This window comes from Pseudophryne corroboree, chromosome 4, assembly GCF_028390025.1.
Source record: "Pseudophryne corroboree isolate aPseCor3 chromosome 4, aPseCor3.hap2, whole genome shotgun sequence".
Lineage (NCBI taxonomy): Eukaryota > Metazoa > Chordata > Amphibia > Anura > Myobatrachidae > Pseudophryne > Pseudophryne corroboree.
In genome coordinates, this window is record NC_086447.1 from 387397099 (window position 1) to 387416035 (window position 18937).

An 18937-nucleotide genomic window follows, 5' to 3' on the forward strand; every position below is an offset into this window, starting at 1 on the left:
AGTTCACACCCATCTAAAGTCTTAAGAGTGCCCATGTCTCCTGCGGAGCCCGTCTATACCCCATGGTCATTACAGAGTCCCCAGTATCCTCTAGGACATAAGAGAAATAATAATTATTAAAACCTGTCAACATTAACACATACTACATACATACTTGTATTGAGGCATAGTTACAGTTGGACAAATTTGCATCTAAAGTGCAATAAATTCAATTTAAAATAAACATGTGAATGCATCCCCGTGAGGTACGTTTAAAGAGCATGAAGATTACAGTAAATTCACACAGGCAGACTGGAGACATCACTCATTATAATCAACTTGATGGTGATGCATAATATCTTTCTGTAAAATAAAAAAAAAAAGAATAATAAAAAAAAAAGTGGTGTATTCACTTCGCTTCACTTCCCATGGAGAAATTGGGCCTAATTCAGACCTGATCGCTCTCTATGGTTTTTTTTTACAGTCCTGCATTCACATAGTTGCCGCCCATAGGGGAGTGTATTTTCGCTTTGCAAGTTTGCGAACGCATGTGTAGCAGAGCTGTACAAACAGATTTTGTGCAATCGATGAGTAGCCCAGGACTTACTCAGCCGCTGTGAACACTTAAGCCTGTCCGGAAACGGAATTGACGTCAGGAACCCTCCCTGCAAACGCATGGACACGCCTGTGTTTTTCCAAACACTCCCAGAAAATAGTCAGTTGACACCCACAAATGCCTTCATCTTGTCAATCTCCTTGCGAATGCCCATGCGAATGCATTCTTTGCACAAACCCATCGCTGAGTGGCGTTCCGCTTTGTACCCGTGCAACGTGCCTGTGCATTGCAGTGCATACGCATGCGCAGTTTAGACCAGTGACTATGCGAACGCAGGACTGCAAAAAGACCCTAGCGAGCGATCAGGTCTGAATTAGGCCCATTCATCTGTCTATTGCTGTCAGAGTGCAGCCAACATCTTTCATTTGTACCTGGTTTTCCTGACAGTCTGGTAATCTGTCTATTATTATTTATGTAATGTCACATTAGATACCTAACTTGGAATTTATTACAATCTACTTATAACACTGATGTAACACCGGTTGACATATTTTTCAATTTGATATCATACTAGTAAATATTAAATTATATTTCAATATTTAACTCTCATGTGCGGTATATTACTGGGAAGTACTATAAACACAGAACTGACTAACTTGTTTATTTTTTTTATTTTTTTTCACTAATAATTGAACAACTGATATACTGTACATACCTCCTTTTCTGAGAGCTAGAATTGACATTTGATAGCATTGTACATTATTATTATTATTTTATTTTTATTTATTTTTAACAGTGTATATTTGCACTCCTAGTTTTTCGTTATATAAATTAATGTAAATGGATATTTCCTCTTAAATTTTATTTTAAGTATATATTTAGTAAATTAACAAAGTTACCATAACCTTTCTTCATATGTTTTATACTCCAGTGTTGGAAGAACTGCCAGATGAGTGCTGCAGTCACCATGTAATGAAGAGTGATCTGGTGGGACAGTTGGGATCATTGATCACTAGCAACAAAGCAAGAAATCTATGCTCACTGGTCGGGCAGGATATTTAGGACCTGAGGGTCTGATTCAGAGGTACTCACTAATATAACACAAGGATGAGATATACAATATCACAAAAGAGCGCTAAAAAATAGTTTGATTATTAAAAACAATTTATTATATAAAATAATGTGATATTAAAAATATCTAAAATCAATAAAGATAAAAAGTGGATAATACACCAATATTCATCACTTGCACAGATATGAGTCCATAATTCCACCAAATATAGATATAAAAAGTCCACAGACGATAAGTGAAGAGGAGTTCCAATATAGGATGTTTAAGGACACTGATAGTGCTATTTGTAACTCCAAGGAGGAACTGTAGCTGAATTAGAGATGAGCCTTGTATTATATTTGGTATAGCTACCAGAGTTTAATGGATGCGGCTCCTGCAATGCTTTAAAAGCCACAGAGCTAGCGCTCTAATGTGCCCTCCACACTGCTGAAATAGATCTCACCACTGCCATATAGAGGGGGTCATTCGTAGTTGTTCGCTCGTTAATTTTTTTCCGCAACAGAGCGATTAGTCGCTAATGCGCATGCGCAATGTCTGCAGTGCGACTGCGCCAAGTAAATTTGCTATGCAGTTAGGTTTTTTACTCACGGCATTACGAGGTTTTTTCTTCATTCTGGTGATCATAATGTGATTGACAGGAAGTGGGTGTTTCTGGGCGGAAACTGGCCGTTTTATGGGTGTGTGTGAAAAAATGCTGCCGTTTCTGGGAAAAATGCGGGAGTGGCTGGAGAAACGGAGGAGTGTCTGGGCGAACGCTGGGTGTGTTTGTGATGTCAAACCAGGAACGACACTGACTGAACTGATCGCAGATGCCGAGTAAGTCTGGAGCTACTCAGAAACTGCTAAGAAGTGTCTATTCGCAATTCTGCTAATCTTTCGTTCGCAATTTTGATAAGCTAAGATTCACTCCCAGTAGGCGGCGGCTTAGCATGTGCAAAGCTGCTAAAAGCAGCTTGCGAGCGAACAACTCGGAATGAGGGCCAGAGAACTCAGCACAGCCGGCTATGTGCAGTGATCCGATAGTGCGGGATGAAAGCATCGGTACGTTCGTGTCCACGGGGAGGGGGAGAGCGGCTCCGGGTTACAGTGGGTGGACGTTACTCAGCAGCCTTCGGTCTGTGGATAGTCTGGGTGGTCGGAATCACGTAGGTGCAGTGAATGCTTAACGCGTTTCTCTGTGCTTTTAAAACATACGGTTTCATCAGAAGGTATACAGGTGTATTTGGTTGTTCATATTTAAAGAACAGGTAACCAATTGGTTAGCAGCCATGGTTAATGATCCATATACTGTATGTATAGCACCTGGCAATTAATTCTAGCAACAGGTGCAGACTCAAAAGTTCTAATTTCTATACAGCACAATTATACATATGAGAGACAATACCAAAACAATACCATAAATAAACAATAAAACACATAATGACAACAATATGTTATCACAAAATGATATTGTGATAAATAACTTTAAATTAAATAGCAAGAAACTACATATTTATTCATTCATTCATTCATTCATTCATTCATTCATTCATTCACAGGAGAGACACGGGAATAGTATGAAATATAAACCTAGTCAAGTTTAGATTGTAGAAGTACTCTGATGGGAGCAGCTTTCATTCATATGGTTAGTGGCCTATTTTTCATACATTCAAACTAGATATTTGTTGTGCGCTGAATATTAGTATAATTGGTGGTATTGATATCAACATTAATATTATTAATATACGTATACATCCTGATTCAGAGGTGTAATACTCCTACACATTTTCTTTTTAATAATGGCGTAGGGAACCCCTGATTTATTTGTTCTCCCAAATATCCAGAGCATTCCCACAGCCAAGTACAAAGGATGAACTTTTGTTCACCCTGTCAACTCAGACAGGGAGATTTTGGCGCCACAGAGAAATGCTGTGTCACCATTCTGGCCAGCAACAGCCAAGCCCAGGAAACTGGCCCTCAGTTTATTGGGTCCCTTAGGTTGCAGGGCAGAGTGGCCTGGGGGAGGGCTGTTGCTGAGGTCCTAGGTGCCAGTTAGGTCTCGGTGGAGGGGAGGTCCAGAGTATCCTATATCAGGACAGGAGCGCGGGAAAAGAGAGTCTAGAGGGAAAGGAGCAGTATGCCTGGAAGGAAATCAGAGGATCCGGACTACTCACCCCAGAAGAGAGAACTCACCGCGGATCCCAGAGTGGGACTTCCCTGTTGAGGAGCCATGCTGGTGACATCAGAGCCCGGATTTGGAGTGGGGACTTGCGTTGTGGCAAGAGGACCATCGTGAACCCGGGGAGCTAACGGCGGCTGTACCTGCTTGCATCCAGTACAAGGAGAAGGTCTGAGTGAATGGCAGGGATGTACGCTGAGGCAATGACCCGGCTTTGGATCCAGTGTAGACCCAGACGAACCCAGCCAACTGCCCTTCATGGGAGGAGAAGGAGTCTAGCCGGCAACGACTGCACAGGCACCGTAGAAGATGACCCTGGCTGCGAAGACCTCCTGAAGGACCCCTATCCAGCGGTGAGTGGACGGTAGATGCTAGAACCAAGTTAGAGAAAGGACCTCTGACATCAGATAGAGGAGCTAGGCCGGCAGTTCTTCTACTATCCACACCACTAACTACTAGCTTTAGTAACCTGGTGGCGAGCAAAGCAAACCCGCAAGGGTACATTTTGGGTACCCTGTTCAGGCATGGCTCCTCCCCCTGGTGATGTGGCTCCTCCTTCTGGTGACACCAGAGGTCCTTTCTCCCACTTTGTTTTAGCCATAACCGTGAGTGGACTGCATGGACCGGAGGCGAAGTGCTGATGGAGGATCCCGATCGGAGGGGAGAAGAGCATTCACCAGCGGCTTCTCCTTCTTTAGCACTGCTGTCAAGATTAGCGCAGTGTCCACAGCAGAGCAACACCTTTTGAGAAAAAGTTCTCAGCTTGTAATATTGGAGTGAAGATACGTCTGAGGAAGCTGCTGCACATCCAGAGTTGGAGAGGCGGGGAAATGCATCACGTGCTATTATCTTCACTCCAATATTATATGCTGAGAACTTTTCTTGAAAGGTGTTGCTCTGCTGTGGACACTGTGCTAATCTTGACAGCAGTGCTAAAGAAGGAGAAACAGGGAACACCTCCTGTGTACTCTCAAATGTGCGCTATATAAATAACTGGTAATAAATAAATAAATAAATAATAAATCCACTGTGGATAAAATTCAGGAATCAGAAATTAGACTTCATGTATGTATAGCCCCCATATTTCTGCTACAAAAGGGAGGTAGGAGGACTATTCCTTGTTAAAATTAGAGGCATATTGCCTCGTGTCATTATACTTCAGATCCTGACTATAGTGGATTAACGTACAGGTATGCACTAACCAATGGGAGAGAATGATTAATATCAGCATCGGAGGAGTGTATGCATACTAATGACTAAACTACGGATTGGTTCACTAACATTGAACAGAGTTTCTATAAGAACATTGTTGGTTGCTAAGTAAGTAATTGTGTTTTAATTGGATTGTTCTATATATTTTTTTTTATCTAAATGTCTATATATATATATATATATATATATATGTATTGTTCTGTGTATGTATAAATAAATATTTACAGCATTAAGTTGATGAAGTAAATGCTAATTGGGTTAACTGGACAGCGCTTCCTGATAAACTTCGGTTTATATGGTCTTTCTTTTTTGCTTTGTTAATTCACCTGTCTGTGCTTCAGCTGCCACTGTCTTATGCTAATGCTGGTTACACAAGACGGAACGACTAAAGCCATAGCCAGCCGGTTTAATTGTGCACCTGTTTCTGCTTGCCCTGCCACTGTTTTATGCTAACACTGGTTATACAAGACTGCATTACCAAAGCCAAAGCCAGCCTGCCTACCTGTTTCCTTATTTTACCTGTTTGCTACCTAATTGCAATTGCTGGTTGTTCGGGACTGTGTAATAAAAGCCAAAAGCCAGCCTGCCTACCCGTTTCCTTATCTCACCTGTCTGCTACCTAATTGCAACTGCTCATTGTTTGGGACTGTTTTATAAAAGCCAAATCCAGCCTGCTTACCTGTTTCCTTATCTCACCTGTCTGCTAGCTAACTGCAACTGCTGGTTGTTTGGGACTGTGTTATAAAAGCCAGCCTGCTTACCTGTTTCCTTATCTCACCTGTCTGCTACCTAATTGCAACTGTTGGTTGTTTGGAACAGTCTTATAAAAGCCATAAGCCAGCCTGCCTACCTGTTTCCTTAATTTACCTGTTTGCTACCTAATTGCAATTGCTGGTTGTTTGGGACTGTGTTATAAAAGCCAAAACCCAGCCTGCCTACCCATTTCCTTATCTCATCTGTCTGCTACCTTATTGCAACTGCTGGTTGTTCGGGACTGTTTTATAAAAGCCAAAGCCAGCCTGCCTACCTGTTTCCTTACCTCACCTGTCTGCTAGCTAATTGCAACTGCTGGTTGTTCAGGACTGTGTTATAAAAGCCAGCCTGCCTACCTGTTTCCTTATCTAACCTGTCTGCTACCTAATTGCAACTGCTGGTTGTTCAGAACAGTCTTATAAAAGCCAAAGCCAGCCTGCCTGCCTACCTGTTTCCTTACCTCACCTGTCTGCTAGCTAATTGCAACTGCTGGTTGTCCGGGGCTGTGTTATAAAAGCCAGATTGCCTACCTGTTTCATTATTTTGCCTGTATGCTACCTAATTGCAACTGCTGGTTGTTTGGGACTGTGTTATAAAAGCCAAAGCCAGTCTGCCTACCTGTTTCCTTATCTCACCTATCTGCTACTTAATTGCAACTGCTGGTTGTTCGGGACTGTGTTTCAAAAGCCAAAGCCAGCCTGCCTACCTGTTTCCTAATCTCACCTGTCTGCTACCTAATTGCAACTGCTGGTTGTTCATAACAGTCTTATAAAAGCCATAAGCCAGCCTGCCTACCTGTTTCCTTATCTCATCTGTCTGCTACCTAATTCCAACTGCTGGTTGTTCTGGACTGTTTTATAAAAGCCAAAGGCAGCCTGCCTACCTGTTTCCTTACCTCACCTGTCTGCTAGCTAATTGCAACTGCTGGTTGTCCGGGACTCTGTTATAAAAGCCAGCCTGCCTACCTGTTTCCTTATCTAACCTGTCTGCTACCTAATTGCAACTGCTGGTTGTTCGGAACAGTCTTATAAAAGCCAAAGCCAGCCTGCCTGCCTACCTGTTTCCTTACCTCACCTGTCTGCTAGATAATTGCAACTGCTGGTTGTCCGGGACTGTGTTATAAAAGTCAGACTGCCTACCTGTTTCATTATTTTACCTGTATGCTACCTAATTGCAACTGCTGGTTGTTCGGTACTGTGTTATAAAAGCCAAAGCCAGTCTGCCTACCTGTTTCCTTATCTCACCTATCTGCTACTTAATTGCAACTGCTGGTTGTTCGGGACTGTGTTTTAAAAGCCAAAGCCAGCCTGCCTACCTGCTTCCTAATCTCACCTGTCTGCTACCTAATTGCAACTGCTGGTTGTTCATAACAGTCTTATAAAAGCCATAAGCCAGCCTGCCTACCTGTTTCCTTATCTCACCTGTCTGCTACCTAATTCCAACTGCTGGTTGTTCTGGACTGTTTTATAAAAGCCAAAGGCAGCCTGCCTACCTGTTTCCTTACCTCACCTGTCTGCTAGCTAATTGCAACTGCTGGTTGTCCGGGACTGTGTTATAAAAGCCAGACTGCCTACCTGTTTCATTATTTTACCTGTATGCTACCTAATTGCAACTGCTGGTTGTTCGGTACTGTGTTATAAAAGCCAAAGCCAGTCTGCCTACCTGTTTCCTTATCTCACCTGTCTGCTACTTAATTGCAACTGCTGGTTGTTCGGGACTGTGTTTTAAAAGCCAAAGCCAGCCTGCCTACCTGTTTCCTAATCTCACCTGTCTGATACCTAATTGCAACTGCCGGTTGTTTGGGGCCTGTGTTATAAAAGCCAAAGCAAGCCTGCCTACCTGTTTCCTTACCTCACCTGTCTGCTAGCTAATTGCAACTGCTGGCTGTTCGGGACTGTGTTATAAAAACCAGCCTGCCTACCTGTTTCCTTATTTTACCTGTCTTCTACCTAATTGCAACTGCTGGTTGTTCGGTACTGTTTTATAAAAGCCAAAGCCAGCCTGCCTGCCTACCTGTTTCCTTATCTCACCTGTCTGCTAGCTAATTGCAACTGCTGGTTGTTTGTTCATAACAGTCTTATAAAAGCCATAAGCCAGCCTGCCTACCTGTTTCCTTATCTCACCTGTCTGCTATCTAATTGCAACTGCTGGTTGTTCTGGACTGTTTTATAAAAGCCAAAGGCAGCCTGCCTACCTGTTTCCTTACCTCACCTGTCTGCTAGCTAATTGCAACTGCTGGTTGTCCGGGACTGTGTTATAAAAGCCAGACTGCCTACCTGTTTCATTATTTAACTGTATGCTACCTAATTGCAACTGCTGGTTGTTCGGTACAGTGTTATAAAAGCCAAAGCCAGTCTGCCTACCTGTTTCCTTATCTCACCTGTCTGCTACATAATTGCAACTGCTGGTTGTTCGGGACTGGGTTTTAAAAGCCAAAGCCAGCCTGCCTACCTGTTTCCTAATCTCACCTGTCTGATACCTAATTGCAACTGCCGGTTGTTTGTGGCCTGTGTTATAAAAGCCAAAGCAAGCCTGCCTACCTGTTTCCTTACCTCACCTGTCTGTTAGCTAATTGCAACTGCTGGTTGTTCGGGACTGTGTTATAAAAGCCAGCCTGCCTGCCTGTTTCCTTATTTTACCTGTCTTCTACCTAATTGCAACTGCTGGTTGTTCGGTACTGTTTTATAAAAGCCAAAGCCAGCCTGCCTGCCTACCTGTTTCCTTATCTCACCTGTCTGCTACCTAATTGCAACTGCTGGTTGTTTGTAACAGTCTTATAAAAGCAATAAGACAGCCTGTCTACCTGTTTCCTTATCTCACCTGTCTTCTACCTAATTGCAACTGCTGGTTGTTCGGGACTGTGTTTTAAAAGCCAAAGCCAGCCTGCCTACCTGTTTCCTTATCTCACCTGTTTGCTGCCTAATTGCAACTGCTGGTTGTTCGGGACTGTGTTTTAAAAGCCAAAGCCAGCCTGCCTACCTGTTTCCTAATCTCACCTGTCTGCTACCTAATTGCAATTGCTAGTTGTTCGGGACTGTTATAAAAGCCAAAACCAGCCTGCCTACCTGTTTCCTTACCTCACCTGTCTGCTATCTGATTGCAACTGCTGGTTGTCCGGGACTGTGTTATAAAAGCCAGACTGCCTACCTGTTTCATTATTTTACCTGTCTGCTACCTAATTGCAACTGCTGGTTGTTCAGGACTGTGTTTTAAAAGCCAAAGCCAGCCTGCCTATCTTTTTCCTAATCTCACCTGTCTGATACCTAATTGCAACTGCCGGTTGTTTGGGGCCTGTGTTATAAAAGCCAAAGCCAGCCTGCCTACCTGTTTCCTTACCTCACCTGTCTGCTAGCTAATTGCAACTGCCGGTTGTTCGGTACTGTGTTATAAAAGCCAGCCTGCCTACCTGTTTCCTTATTTTACCTGTCTTCTACCTAATTGCAACTGCTGGTTGTTCGGTACTGTTTTATAAAAGCCAAAGCCAGCCTGCCTGGCTACCTGTTTCCTTATCTCACCTGTCTGCTACCTAATTGCAACTGCTGGTTGTTTGTAACAGTCTTATAAAAGCCATAAGACAGCCTGCCTGGCTACCTGTTTCCTTATCTCACCTGTCTGCTACCTAATTGCAACTGCTGGTTGTTCGGGACTGTGATATACAAGCCAAAGCCAGCCTGCCTACCTGTTTCCTTATCTCACCTGTCTGCTACCTAGTTCCAACTGCTGGTTGTTCGGGACTGTTTTATAAAAGCCAGAGGCAGCCTGGCTACCTGTTTCCTTATTTCACCTGTCTGCTACCTAATTGCAACTTCTGGTTGTACGGGACTGTGTTATAAAAGCCATAAGCCAGCCTGCCTACCTGTTTCCTTATCTCACCTGTCTGCTACCTAATTACAACTGCTGGTTGTTCGGGACTGTGTTTTAAAAGCCAAAGCCAGCCTGCCTACCTGTTTCCTAATCTCACCTGTCTGCTACCTAATTGCAACTGCTGGTAGTTCGGGACTGTGTTATAAAAGCCAAAGCCAGCCTGCCTACCTGTTTCCTTATTTCACCTGTCTGCTACCTAATTGCAACTGCTGGTTGTTCTGGACTGTGTTTTAAAAGCCAAAGCCAGCCTGCCTACCTGTTTCCTAATCTCACCTGTCTGATACCTAATTGCAACTGCCGGTTGTTTGTGGCCTGTGTTATAAAAGCCAAAGCCAGCCTGCCTACCTGTTTCCTTATCTCACCTGTCTGCTAGCTAATTGCAACTGCTGGTTGTTCTGGACTGTGTTATAAAAGCCAGCCTGCCTACCTGTTTCCTTATTTTACCTGTCTTCTACCTAATTGCAACTTCTGGTTGTACGGGACTGTGTTATAAAAGCCATTAGCCAGCCTGCCTACCTGTTTCCTTATCTCACCTGTCTGCTACCTAACTGCTGGTTATCCAAGACTGAGTTACAAAAGCTATAGCCAACCGGTTTAATTGTGCACCAGCTTCTGTTTCATTTGCCTACTGTCATTTGCTAATGCTGATTTTCCATGACTGAGTTAGAGCTATAGCCAGACTGTTTCATTGTGTATTTCCCCAGTTAAATCCGTCAACAACTTGTTACAACTGCAAGTAGTTTGGGAATGGGATTGTACAGTTACAGGAGGTAATTCTGAGTTGATCGCATCAGCAAGTTTGTTAGCAATTGGGCAAAACCATGTGCACTGCAGGGGGGGGCAGATATAACATTTGCAGAGAGAGTTAGATTTGGGTTGGTTATATTGTTTCTGTGCAGGGTAAATACTGGCTGCTTTATATTTACACTGCAATTTAGATTTCAGTTTGAATACACCCCACCCAAATCTAACTCTCTCTACACATGTTATATCTGCCCCTCCTGCAGTGCACATGGGCCCTCTAAGCCGCCGCCCTCTGGTAGTGAATCTTAGCTTAGCAGAATTGCGAACGAAAGATTAGCAGAATTGCGAATAGAAATTCCTTAGCAGTTTCTGAGTAGCTCGAGACTTACTCCTACACTGCGATCAGTTCAGTCAGTTTCGTTCCTGGTCTGACGTCACACACACGTCCAGCGTTCGCCCAGCCACTCCCCCGTTTCTCCAGACACTCCCGCGTTTTTCCCTGACACGCCTGCATTTTTCCGCACACTCCCAGAAAACGGTCAGTTTCCGCCCAGAAACACCCATTTCCTGTCAATCACACTACGATCAGCAGAACGATGAAAAAACCTTGTTAGGCCGTGAGTAAAATACCAAACTTTTGTGCAAATTTACTTGGCGCAGGCGCACTGTGAACATTGCGCATGCGCAGTTTGCGACTAATCGCTCCGTAGCGAAAAAAATAACGAGCGAACAACTCGGAATGACCCCCTTGGTTTTGCCCAACTGCTAACAAATTTGCTGCTGCGATCAATTCAGAATTAGGCCCACAGTCGGCTTGCTTATTTGTTTCATCTGTTACTTAAATTTAAACTGTACCTATACGCAGATTCCCGATTATTGGGATGCAGCTGTGCAAGGTCTGTTCTGCACATGCGTAGAATGGGCCTTGCATTGTAGCCCGCAGTTCCCCTCTGCCGCTGCCTGATTGACAAACAGCACTGAGGGGGTGGGGAAGGGGCAGAGTAAGGGCTGCAATCCTAGAAACGGGGGCGTGTTGCCTATGTTTTCTAGGAGTGGAGAGCCAAGAGTCTGCTTGTTACCATGCAGACTTCCTGGCCTCACAGCCCCCTGGCTTACTCAGCTGGCTGGCTAGGTGGAACATCGCGACCAATGGTGGCGATGTTGGATCCCAGCTTGCGATGTCAGTCACAGTGTTGGGATCGCTGTTATACGCAGGAGGCGTCTCTTCTGCTGAAACGTCTCCTGCATGACCCTCCTGGAGATAGCACAGAAATGCAAAGCTGGTTGTATGTGGCTTTGCATTTACGTCCATCTCTGAATCAGGCCATTAGTATGGAAAGTGTGTACTGTTCCTTTTATTCTCACTCATTCCTATATTGATAGTGATCAGTTTATTATAGGGATCACTAGCAGGGCCGACATTGTAGGCCCTGAGCAAAGCAATGCACTGGTGCCCCTACACATCCATTCAGGAGAACCAATGAAAACAAAATCAAAGCTTAACCATCCTGCGGAACCGTCTCTCCTCATGCTTCCATACAGTGAATGGCTGTCAGCACTCCGATTGGTGGATAGCTCCAGCCATTCATTGTCTGTCAGCAGGCTGGGATGCAGGTAGACAAGGCTTCCTCCCTACTTTGATTGTGTGACCACCAGCCATCTCTGCTCAAAGTTCACTACAATTGTGAGGCCCTTGAATGCTGCTGTCTGGCTAAATAGACATGTGTACATGTGTACAGTAGGGGTTACAAACCTTAACACCCCCCCCCCCCCCCTCCCTGTGTACTGCTCACCGGGTGACGTTACTATGCTGAAACTATAACTAGGACCTGGAGGAATTGCAGTCTCGACCCAAGGAGAGCGGGAAACTAAGGAGCAGCATTCCCCTGCACGTAGGTGGCTCATTCCCTTTCACGTATGAGGAGCCAAGTGAATGGGAGAAGCAGAGGGCAGAGTGTAGTCCTCTGAGGTGATCTCGGCACGGAACGCAGTCGGTGTGAGGAGTTACCACCCTGTGAAGCCCTAAGAAGAGTGGCATAACGGAGCAGGCTGTGGTACGCACCACGTGTGAGAGACTGAGAGCGGAGGAGACAGAGCCCTGAGGGGAAGCATGCACTGCTGGAGAGGATGGTGCTGAGCTCCGTGGTGTATGGCGGTAAGCATACTGAGGAGGTTCCCTAAAAAGCGGGAAGCTGCCTGAGCGGAGGAACAGAAATAGAGGGGGAGATGTACTAAGCCTTGAAAAGTGATACATTTCACGGTGATAATGTACCAGCCAATCAGCTCCTAACTGCCATGTTACAGGCTGAAAATGATTGAAAAATGACAGTTAGGAGCTGGTTGGTTGGTATTTTGAGTTAAATGTATTATAGCACCATGCATCATGCCGCTATAACACTTCCTGCTTTGCCTTGTTATCAAGGAGTAGCAGGAAGGGACATCAACAAGATATATTAACATCTTGTCTGTCGAAGCTTTCACTCCCCCCTCCAGCGATGCCCCCCTGTGCAAACAGTGCATCAGCTTAGGGCTGACGTGCTGTGTCTCACTGCCTGGCTGGCTCCTCTGCGCATGTGTGGGATCTCAACACTCACGCAAGATTCCCAGCGCAGTCCGGAGCCGCCAGTCGCCAGGGACAGCTGCTTATTGTTTGCTGTGTCTACATACCGACGCCGGGATCCCAAGGTTTAAATCGCCGGTGGGGGGGGGGGGCGAGCGCAACAAAGCTCCTTGCATGCTCGGTGGCCCACTGCACTCGCCACAGGTTTTATTCCCACTCTATGGGTGTCGTGGACACCCGTGAGTGGGAATAGTCCCTGTTAGTCGGCATGCAGACTGTCGGTCTTTCCATTGTTCGGGATCCTGTCGTCGGTATAGTGACTGCATGTGTGTCTTCATGCTTGCATAACGACACTACTGAGAGACTGAACTGCATCCCTGGTTACAGGGGCAGATCCAGAAGAAAATGATAGGGGGGGCATCATGGAAGGGGCAAGTACATTTTCATGGGGCTTCGGTGCATGTGAGGTGGCGCTTCTTATACAATGCCCACAGTTGTAGCGCTCATTCTGCAATGTCCACTGTACTGGTAGTGCCCCTTATATAGACCCCATAGTAGTGGTGCCCCTTATGCAATGCTCGTATTGCCCCCAGTAGTAATTTTGCCTGTAGTAATGCCCCCAGTCATTTAGCGCCCTAGTAGTTATGCCCCCAGTGGTAATGCCCCTGCAGTTATGACCCCAGAAGTTTACCCCCGCCCCCTTTAGTTTAGCCTCCCAGTGGTAATGCCCCCAGTAGTTTGCCTGCTTGTAGTTTAGCCACCAGTAGTAATGCCCCCCTGTAGTTTGCCCCATTGTAGTTTAGCCCCTGTAGTTATGCCCCCCTTGTAGTTTAGCCCCCAGTAGTAATGCCCCCAGTAGTTTGGCCCGTGTAGTTATCCCCCAGTAGTTTGGCCCCTGTAGTTATGCCCCCAGTAGTTTGGCCCCCCTGTAGTTTAGCCCCCAAGTAGTAATGCCCCTGTAGTTAAGCCGCCAGTAGTAATGCCCCTGTAGTTACGCCACCAGTAGTAATGCCCTCCTGTAGTATGCCCCCAGTAGTTAGCCCCTTTGTAGTTGACCCCCAGTAACAATGTCCCCCAGTAGTTTGCCCCCAGTAGATGCCCCCCAGTAATGTCCCCCAGTAGTTTGCCCCCAGTAGATGCCCCCCAGTAATAATGTCCTCCAGTAGTTTGCCCCCAGTAGTATTGCCCCCTAGGAGTTTGCCCCCAATAGATGACCCCCCAGTAGTAATGCCCCCAGTAGATTCCCCCCAGTAATAATGCCCCCAGTAGATGGCCCCCAGTAAAAATGTCCCCCAGTAGCTGCCCCCTGTAGTAATGCCCCAGATAGATGACCCCCCCAGTAGTAATGCCCCCCAGTAATAATGCCCCCAGTAGTTTGCCCCCAGTAGTAATGCCCCCCCAGTAGTAATGCCGCTTGTTGATGCCCCCCAGTAGTAATGTCCCCCCGTAGTTTGGCCCCAGTAGATGCCCCCGCTGCATTAAGAAAGAAAAAACCATCATACTTACCGAGCCCCGTTACCGCTTCCAGACCGCTGCAGTCCTCCTCTTGGCGTCCGCTCCTCAACATTATGAGAGAGACGTCATGACTGACGTCTCTCCCATAGCGCACGCCGCACAATGACAGCGCCGGAAGCCGGAGCTCAGTACTGAGCTCCTGCCTCCGGCTGCCGCTGTGCAGGGAGACGGGCGCCTGCTGGTAACACAATCTCAGCGGGCGCCCGTCATCTCCTGTGCGGCGCTGGCGGGGGATGGGGGACGGAGGCCACAAATGACAGGGGGGGGCACGAACCCGAATGCCCCCCCCCCCCCCCCCCCCTGGACCCGCCACTGCCTGGCTACTGCTGACTACTATCTGCTTATATTGCTTTGCTGGAGGGAATATCACACTTGTCACTGCTTCGAATCCTGTTTTAACTCTGGTTTTAACCAGGGGTATAGCAATAACTTTGTGGGCCCCATAGCAACATTTTGAAGGGCCCCCTGTTCCAATCCTTCTAGAGAGACACCTCTCCGCAGCAGTTGTGAATTATATGCCCCATAATAGTGTCCTAGTTCACTTTCTGAACCATTGTAGTGCCCTACTTAATGTTATGCCGCATAGTAGTGCTGTAGTTTATTTTGAGAACCAACAATGTCCCCAAGTTCACATTATGTCACATTGTAGGGCTGCCAGTACACATTATGTAACACAGTACCCCCAATTCACATTATGCCATATAGTCTCCCCAGTTCATATTATTCCACACCATTGTGCTTCCACTTCATATTGTGCCACATTACAGAGCTCCAGTTCATATTATATAAAATTATAATGACCATCAGTCCATTTTTAGACCACATTACAATGAGCAGGTCCAGGGGCATGCCTTGATATATTGTAGGCCCCAAAGCAAAGGTTTGTAAGGGTCCCTATTTACTTCCCAATGGTGAAAATAAATATAACACATTTAACTATGACAGGGAAGGAGGGCCCCTCTCAGTTCTGGGCAACATAGCAGCAGCACTCCCTGCACCTATGGTAGCTACACCAAGCCTACTAACAGAACAGTTACTTTCCCATAGGTAGAAGACTTTATGCTATAGGAACATGTATATATTTAAAAGGTTTACATAGTGCCCTCTCAGATACTTGATTGGACAGGGCATTGACTGATATGTAAAAGAGCAACAAGTCTAGGGATGAGTCCTAGATAGTTCTAACCGCCACCCAGAGGACAGTGTGGGGTACTACAGTACCATCATTTCTAAATGTGTATATTGCATTTCAATGAATGTGAATTGAATGGTATGTAAGCCCTTTTTCTCAGTGTGTATTATTTAACTGTTTACGTCATGATATCAGTTTTTACAAGTCCTAAGCATGATTAAACCAACAGCGGTGATCAGTTGATATCCTGATAAATAAATGTCAAATCACCGCCCAAACGTGTGGTGATTTGTGGGGTTTCTGGGGGTCCTCCGTCCTTCTGCCTGAAGTTATAGGTGAAAGTTCCAAAGTGGCCGACACAGACATTGCAAGGGCAAACAGCAGCGGCAGTTCACCCACTACACTTACCGTATCATCACACCTATACGTTAAGATGGCCCTAATCATACACTTTGCTTGCATGTTCATTATTTGGGGAGCAGAACACCAGTCATTTAGGACTCATCGCCCTGTGATATTACAATATGTGATTATACTTACATCGACACCAGCTGCAGCTAACACCCACCTAACACACTCAATTCTTCCACGACCATCGAAGTAGTAAAGTATTGGCTTTGCAGACATGATTACTTTCCCTAAGAACAAGCAAGTGATTGGAATAATTAGTAGACAATCTATAGTGTCATTTCACATAACATTCCCACATATATGGCAATTTGTTTCCTTAAAACGTCAAATAAGGATTTGGGCCATTGAATGTTAAACAAAAAATGATAATTACAATTTCATTTATTTTATCACTTTACCTACTATTAAACTACAATACTGATTTTGTATGAAACAACCAGAATGACCGATTAATTTATTACTATCTCTCTTTAGCATTGGCATTAGTGCAAACCTGTCATATGAAGGAATAAGATGGATAAAAAAGCTAAATAATCAATCATTTGCATTTTGGAAATACATAATTGTCATACAATTTATGTTATACGTAGGTACCTCAAATCCTGGTATCTCTACAGTACATATTGAGATACCTCCAGGACTCCCAGGAAGGTAGGCTAAACTGCCTAATCACTGCTGTGCTACAAAAAAATGGCCGACGCTCTCCAACACTGAAGAATGATGTCCAAGATTCATTTAAAAAAAAATCACTGCTGACATAGCCAAAAACACTGAGGGGCACTCTCCCTGGATTACTTTTCTACAATTAGGCAAGAGTTATGAGTAGTGTTTCATTAGGGTATACCCCATATTAGAGACAGGAGACAGGGGACTCAGGCTACAGAGGAGACCTGCTACAGGCTTCTATTCTCCAATCCCTTGGTATTTTAAAAAGAAAACACAGGCGCATTCGTGGGAAGCGAGCAGGCCAGAAATGTATTTCCCCCGGTAACCATCTAAGTCCTTTGCCCACCTGCTCACCCCCATACTCAAAGAACAATCAAATAGAAGTGATACCCAAAAGACGGCCCTGTATTTGGAAGGACAGAACTGTCAACTCTCACTTTGTGACCCCCATACCCAGAGCTCCTGCACTTAACATAAAGAAAACTGAAGGCCCTCTGGTATGCCCAATCAGGTCAGTCCTTTGTAATGCCAGATCTATAAGAAACAAGACTGCAACAATTGCTGACCTTATTGAATCTGCAGATCTAGCCTGTATTACAGAGACCTGGCTAGATGAAAATGCAGCACTTATATTGGAGGCTGCAGTACCAACAAACTACTCTGTCATCCACAACCCAAGACTGGACCGCAGAGGTGGCGGGGTGGCAATCTGCTTCAAAAAAAGAACTTAAACTTAGGGTCCACCCTATTGAAACTACTCGCTCATTCGAGTGCATTGCTGCCCGGAGATCGACAGGATTAGGTTTCAGAGTACTTCTCATTTACCGGCCACCTGGAGATGGAAAGATATTTCTACAAGAAATTGCAGACACTGTTGCTGGCCTGGTTCTGGAACATCAAAGATGGCTCATCCTTGGGGATTTCAATGCATGGGTGGATGATGAGCTCTCACGCCTTGGCCAAGACCACCTGTGCACAATGAATGGTCTGGGCTTCACACAGGTCATTCCCTCTGCCACACATAAAAGTGGTCACACTCTCGACCTTGTCTTTCAGATTGGATTAAAAGTCACTGACCTAAAAATAAACCCAGTCATCTGGTCAGACCACTACTCCCTCTGGTTCTCAGTTGCAACCCCTCAAATAAGATCTCTGCCCGTGGAGTTGACCAGGTATCGTCCAAGGAGGGGTATGACTCCCCAGGCTCTTGCAGCAAATTTGGATCTCTCTGCTATACTGGGTGCCTGTGAAGATCCCTGTTCCCTAGTCCGTTATTATAATAGGGATGTTATGGCTGCAATTGATATTATCGCCCCTGTGCATTTAAGACCTCGTAAACCACAACGTCAAGCTCCATGGTTCGACAACAGTGTTAGTGAGCTCAAGAAAAGGGGGCGTAGACTGGAAAGACGATGGAGGAAGACTAACCTAGTGGATGACAAAATAAAACTAATAAAGCATAACGAAGAATATCAATCGACAATCACTCGTAAGAAAGCACAGTTCCTGTCAAATGAGATCACAGCAGCAAACAATAGGCCAGCCCAACTTTTCCGCACAGTGGAGATGCTTTGCAAGCCAGCATGCCTGCAGACTGATGAGACCCTCTCCCAGGCAAGATGCAACGAGTTTGCAAACTTCTTTGCAGATAAAATATCCACCATCCGGGCTGGAATCTCCACAGTGCCATCAAAGGAGTGCCAAACTACAAAGCCTGCCAATATAAGCTACCTGCCTTCATGGACCAGCTATGACCCAGTGGATGTAAAGGACACTGCTGAAATTGCTCAGATTTTGCGTCCCACCACCTGTGATCTGGACCCAGCCTCAACCAAGCTTCTAATAGGTTGTATGGATATAATTGGTCCTGTCTTTACAAAAATTGTTCAATGCTCTTTGCAGACAGGCACTTTTCCTGGACCCCTAAAGGAAGCAATTGTTAGACCGCTTCTTAAAAAACCTAATTTAGATCCCGACTGCATGACCAACTACAGACCGGTATCAAACCTTCCTTTCCTAGGAAAGGTTATTGAGAAAGTTGTTGCAAATCAACTGGAAACCCGCCTGACAACCCATGATATTTATGATCCATTTCAATCAGGATTCAGGAGAAGACATAGCATTGAAACAGCCCTGGTGTGTGTGTTAAATGATCTTCTGATGGCAAAAGACAGAGGTGACTGTTCAATATTAATCCTTCTGGATCTCTCGGCAGCATTTGATACCGTGGACCATGGGCTTCTGATTGAGCGACTGATACATTTCTGTGGTCTGGATGGCACAGTCCTAAGCTGGTTCAAATCATTTCTCACAGG

At 45.3% G+C, this 18937-nt stretch overlaps 1 protein-coding gene across 2 annotated transcripts in view; it reads right to left on the reverse strand.

Moving 5' to 3' along the window:
* LOC134911447 (glutathione S-transferase 3-like) overlaps window positions 1-18937 on the reverse strand; it is an 89873-nt gene that overhangs the window by 40042 nt on the left and 30894 nt on the right. For both annotated transcript variants that reach the window (XM_063919652.1, XM_063919651.1), the window contains exon 2: window positions 16086-16183. In XM_063919652.1, the coding sequence (XP_063775722.1) occupies window positions 16086-16172 (87 nt within the window). In that variant the 5' untranslated portion in view covers window positions 16173-16183. The remainder of the gene's footprint in view (window positions 1-16085; window positions 16184-18937) is intronic.